This window comes from Musca vetustissima, unplaced genomic scaffold (genome assembly GCF_032173495.1).
Source record: "Musca vetustissima isolate MV318-11 ecotype Yass unplaced genomic scaffold, APGP_CSIRO_Mvet_v1 utg251661, whole genome shotgun sequence".
In the NCBI taxonomy this organism is placed as follows: Eukaryota; Metazoa; Arthropoda; class Insecta; order Diptera; family Muscidae; genus Musca; species Musca vetustissima.
The window spans coordinates 3,488-9,546 of record NW_026878600.1 but is presented as its reverse complement, the minus strand read 5'-3'; the positions used below and the strand labels follow the sequence as shown (position 1 = coordinate 9,546).

Below are 6,059 nucleotides of genomic sequence, written 5' to 3'. Positions count from 1 at the left end.
CTGAATATTATTTTCTTCAATAACTTCAAACCTATGTCATATACGACAAAACCTACCTTAAAAAAAATAATGAAATAGTTTTTCAAATGGACAACAACGATTCAAATGAAAGTCTAGATAATCCCAGGCCATCTACCCGCAATAGTGGACCAACAAATTACAACAGCGAATGGGATAAATTCGAACTTCTTGCGTGGAAAAATATTCGAGTGCTATGGGCAAATTGGGAACATTTTGTTATAAACCTTATTTCGCCCATAATATTTTGCACCATTTTAGTTTCCTTACGAATTTCAATGGAGATAAGCAAACAGCCGATAGAAAATTATCCAATGTTAGAACTGAATAACTATTGGAAAGATCTTTTGAGTTTAATTGTCGAGCGCAAAAATCACATGATCGGAGCTGTAGAGGGATTTCAGCACAATCCATTTGTGCCACAATTAATTGTGGGATTTGCACCACAGCTACTGGGTTTTGAAAATATTATGAAGCGAGCAATAAACTCGGTAGGCGGGGTTGAACTCAAACCCTTCGGAAATTGTGAAGAACTTCGTTTCGAAATGATAAACGAAAGTCTTTTGGTTGGTGTTTGTTTCGAAACGTTCAATGATACAAAATCCCATCATCACGAAGATGAATCCCATCTACATACATTGATCGCTGGGCTATATCCGAACTTCTTGAAATATAATCTAATCTTTCCGTATGCCTGCAGGGTCTATCATGATACGTTTATCGGTATTAGTTGGCACACCAATTCCCTGTATCATTTTATTAATCGCACGGCTCAAAGGAATATTGGCCTAGAGGATGGCGGTTATGTCGGATATATACGCGAAGGTTTCGCTTCTTTACAAAATGCCATATCTGTCTCGTATTTGGAATTAATTGCAAAGAGTTTGAAACCTGAATTCATGATACCATCCATTTATATGAGCCGTTATCCTTCAAAAGAATTCGTCAAGGATGATGTCGTCGAAAGCATTGATTTCAGCCTATCTCTAATGATGTTGTTTGGTATTTATTATCCGGTTCTAATATGTGTATCCGTAAGTTACCAAGAAATTATCCTTGCTATTGAACAACAATACCAGAGGTCTCCGGCTGGCCTTCCAAAAAACGAAGACTTTCCATTCGTAGATCAAATAGGGGCGTTTAACAGGTAGACGACTGGCTTTCGATAGATCGAAGGCTTCGCTCGCATATATAGAAGGCTGGTCTTCCGTCGATCGGAGTATAGTATTACGTTGATAAAAGTTTAGCATTTTGTAAATCGAAATCTAGTATTCCCTATATCGATGACTACCCATCCATAGATTTAAGGTTAGACCACCATAGATCGAAGGCTTGCCTATCACAGATAGAAAGGTAGCTACCATAGATTGAAGGCTAGCCAATCATAAATCGGAGGATAGCCTACCATAGATCGAAGGCTAGCCTACCATTGATCGGAGGCTAGCCTATCATATATCGGAGGATATCCTACCATAGATCAAAGACTAGACATCAATAGACGGAAGGCTAGCCATTATACAGATCGAAAGCTAGTCATTCAAAGATCGGTACCCATAGATCGAAGCCTAGGCATCCATAGACGGAAGGCTAGTCATCTGTAGGTCAAAGGCTAGTCATGTGTAGATCGAAGGCTAACCATCCATAGATCGAAGGATAGTCTACCATTAATCGAAAGTTAGGCATCCATAAAACGAAGGTTTGCTTTCAAACCTCGAAGACTTACCTTCCATAGATCGAAGGTGTGCCTAAATTTAGTAATCTTCTTGTCTTTCTATTCTCAACAGTACATTGTCCAAGAGAAAGAAAATAAACTGAAAACCTATTCTCGAATTATGGGTGTAGCGAATTATCTACATTTTATGGGCTGGGTGGCTGATGCGTTTATGAGGGCAATGTTAAGCAGTTTGGTTGTTGTTATATTACTCAAGGTATCGATTATACATTCCACCAACTTCCTACATCATATCTTTCTTTAAAATCCCCTCCCTAATTTCTTACAGATCAAATGGTCGAACGGAGTTGCCATATTGGATCAAAGTGGATTCTTTGCCATGCTAAGTGTTATTTCAATTTACAATATGGCCAGCATTAGTTTTGTGCTGATGATCTCGTCGTTTTATAAGAAAACTCTGGGTGCAGTGGCGGGTACTGGCATCCTATGGTTTGCCACTTTTATACCCTATATACTCTCCCTAAATTCCCTAAGAGTTGCAGTGTGGGAAATGAATTTCTTCGTTATGGTATTCCACAACACCGCCATGGGTTATACGCTGGAAAATATCATCGAATTTGAATTATATGGTGAGGGATTTGATTTTGATCACCTCTTCGATACCCGTCCATTGGATAATACCCTATCGACTGCTTACTATTTGGGTATCATGATGATGCAATGCTGTATCTATGCCTGCATCAGCCTCTATGTGGAAGAATTAATGCCGGGTAATTTTGGTGTGGCCAAGCGGTGGGATTTTTTGTTCACTTTCAAAAAACATGGCAGTGTATTTTTGAACCTGAGATCGTCAGCGAAGTGGAGAAGAAGAACCGATAGTGGTAGTAGTGGTGGTGGTGCTGGGGGTAGTGGCGGAGGTAGTGCCACTGGAAGTGCTCTTGGTACATCGGGTAGCAGATCCACGGCATTTGTCTATGAAATAGCTGGCGGAAGAAATCCCACCTTGGTGGATATACAAAATGTTTGCAAATCTTATGGGGAAGAGGAGGTGGTACTGAGCAACATTAATCTGCAGTTGCATAATAATGAAATTACAATTCTGCTGGGTCACAATGGAGCAGGGAAATCGATGTTGTTATCGATAATAGCAGGCCTGGTACCCCTGACTTCTGGCTCAATTACCATCGACGGTTTTGATATTATCAAAGATCAACGTTATGCCCTTGCTTCGCTGGGCCTTAGTATGGGTGATTCGGTATTATATCCTGATCTCACGGTTGAAGATCAGTTACGTTTTAGTGGCTATCTTAAAGGTATGGTGAGCCAGGAAGTGGAAGAAGAGTTGGAAAAATATTTAAATGCCACAAAACTTAAAGATTATCAAATGCGAATGACAAAAAAATTGCCGCAGGGTGTTAGGCAACAATTGGCCATCTGCTGTGCCCTGATGGGTCAGAGTCGTGTTATTTTAATGGACTCCCCGATGACTCATATGGATTTACCCAGCTGTAATATGATGTGGAAATTGCTGAATGATGAGAAAATCAATCGATCGATTTTGATAGCCACCACCAATTGTCAAATGCTGGAGAATATTGGTGATCGGGTTGTAATCATATCCAATGGAAGGCTGCAATGTGATGGGACACCGAGTTTTATTAAGAAAATGTATGGCCATGGATATCGATTGGTAAGTGCGATTACCGAAGCATGGATAGGTACAGATTTTTTAAAGAATATTTTTTCTAGATCCATAGGAGGACGTGGATTTAGTTGGCGTGGATTATTTTAAGAATATTTCTGGTAATCCATAAGTGGGAGTGGAATAATTTGAGAATATTTTCTTCAAGGCTCTGCTGTGGATTTTTTAGAATGAAATCTTGCCTTCCATAGATCGAAATATTGTCTTTCATACATTATAGGTTTGCCTTCCATAGGTTGAAGTCTAGGCTTCCATAAACCAAAGCATAGACTCCCATGATCGAAGGCTTGTCTCCTATAGATCGAATAATTGTCTTCCATAGGTCGAAAAATTGCCTTCGAAGGCTTGCTTTCCATAGATCTTTGACTTGACATCCATTGAACGAAGGCTTTCGTTCCATATATCGATGGCATGTCTTCTATAGATCGAAGGCTTGCCTTTCATGGTCGTGGATTTTTTAGAATGAAATCTCTTCTACCACAGATCGAAATATTGTACTCCATACATTGAAGGATTGCCTTCCATAGATCAAAGTCTAGGATTGTCATCCATAAATCGATGGCGTGCTTAAATTAGATCGAAAGCTTCCCTTTCATAGATCGAAAGGCTTGCCTTCTGTACATCGATGGATTTTCTTTCCTAGATCGAAGGATTGCCTTCTATAGATCAAAGACTTGCCATCCTTCCGTCCATCCTTCGAAGGCTTGCCTTCCATAAATCGAAGAATTGCCTTTCATAGAACGAAAATATGCCTTCGAAGTCTTGCCTTTCGTAAAACAAAAACATGCCTTGGAAGTCCTGCCTTCCATAGCTCGATAGCTTGCCTTACATAGATCAAAGGCTTGCTATTCATAGATCGCAATCTTGCCTTCCATAGATCGAAGGCTTGCCTTTCATAGATCGAATTCTTGCCTTCAATAGATCGAAGTATTGCCTTCCAAAAATCAATGGAAGTGTGGATTTTAACAAATAGTTGTTAATGAACCATAAACATACCTTGACATACTATAAGCACCCATATTTCTTTTTCAGATAATCCTCAAATCTCCCGGATGCAATGTTGGCAAAATAACCGAACACATACGACAACATATACCACAAATAATACCCCTGTCGAATTTGGGTAATGAACTCATCTATTCATTGGAGGAAAAATATTCAGAGGTCCTCGAAGCTTTAACCAATGACTTAGAGAAAAATATGTCGAAACTCGATATAGAAACCGTAACGCTAAGTTCAATACAAATTGAAGATATCTTCTATAAACTTGGTGCGGCTACACCAAGTCATGAACATCGGCAGCGGCTAATGGAAATAATGAATGGTGAATCCTGCTATCCCGAAGAAAATAAACGTTTACTTTTTATGGATATCACTGAGCGCCTGAAAGGTCTATACCGTTTCCGACAACAATTCCATGGTTTGTGGCATCAACGTGTGCTGTATGCCTATCATTATGGCGATCACTATCTGCGGCGGATAATATATCCGCCGATTTGTGTAATGATTGCCTTTTTCATTTCCGCATTTGGCTTAAGTCAAACGGAAATGCCTGTCATTGATATAAGTCTCGATCAATATCCATCAAGTGTTACCCTCATCGATAAGAGGCCAATGGAAACAAATGATAATTATGTTACTGAAATTATGGATCGATATAAGGAGTTAATTTTCTGGCTGGGTATTCAACATAAATTGGAAGAGACCGACGGTGTACTGATGTCCGACTATTATATTGACAAAGATGTTAAGACCCTAGAACGTATGGATCAGGATCATCATGTGGGTGTCACTTTCGCTGATGATTACATTATTGCCTGGTTTAATAATGTGGCATTGCATTCAGTGCCGTTGAGTTTGAATTTGGTACATAATGCCATTTTGAGGTAAATGAAAAATTTGTAAATAAAACAAAAATAACATATTTGGAATTTATACATTGTAGGTCCCTCTATGGTGACCAATGCGGCATTGAAGTGGCCATGGAACCCTTGAATAACATGAAAAATCACATTGACGGCCTGCTACGTGTCACCATCAATACCAGCAATGTTCTGGCCGTTTGCATTTCGGTGTGTCTCTGCTGTCTTTGGAATTCTATACAATTTATTTTCGTTCGAGAAGTCCGCATTGGTTTTGTCAATACCCAACTTCTGGCTGGGGCTAAAATTTGGCTTTATTGGTTGGTGAATATGTGCTACGACTCTATGGTGATCATCTCCATGTCGTTGATTATCACATTGACAATTTTTATTTGTGAATATAATTTGGCGATCGAACCGTCTATATATGGTAAGAACCTTAAACTCATTGTGCAACACAATCTGAAAATCGATTGCCTATCTACTATGTACTATTTTTATCCCTCCTACATGAAATCCTAAGATGGTTCATTTTTCAAAGAGTAGATTTTTAAATAATGTTTTTCCAGGAACATTGATATAAGACTTGGATTTTTAAAGACTATTTCCTCAAGGACCGTCGATCTAAGACGTGGATTTTTAAAGACTATTTTTTCAAGGACCAGAAGAAGACGTATAATTTTTAAAGAATACTTTTTCAGGGACCAGAAGATATAAGGCTTAGAATTTTTTTAAGAATATTTGTACATGGGCCAGCATTAGCGTAGATTTTATTTTTTCAAAGATCATCGCTATTAGGTGTGGC

At 39.0% G+C, this 6,059-nt stretch overlaps 1 protein-coding gene across 1 annotated transcript; it reads left to right on the top strand.

Moving 5' to 3' along the window:
• Positions 1–332: 332 nt before the first annotated feature.
• On the top strand, positions 333–5,477 carry LOC133323364 (phospholipid-transporting ATPase ABCA3-like; the record flags this gene model as incomplete). The annotated part of the gene is made up of 5 exons (XM_061532300.1): positions 333–1,052; positions 1,803–1,946; positions 2,019–3,380; positions 4,425–5,278; positions 5,338–5,477. Coding segments are annotated over exons 1-5 (3,220 nt in total), but the record flags the coding sequence as incomplete, so codon positions are not given.
• Positions 5,478–6,059: the final 582 nt, after the last annotated feature.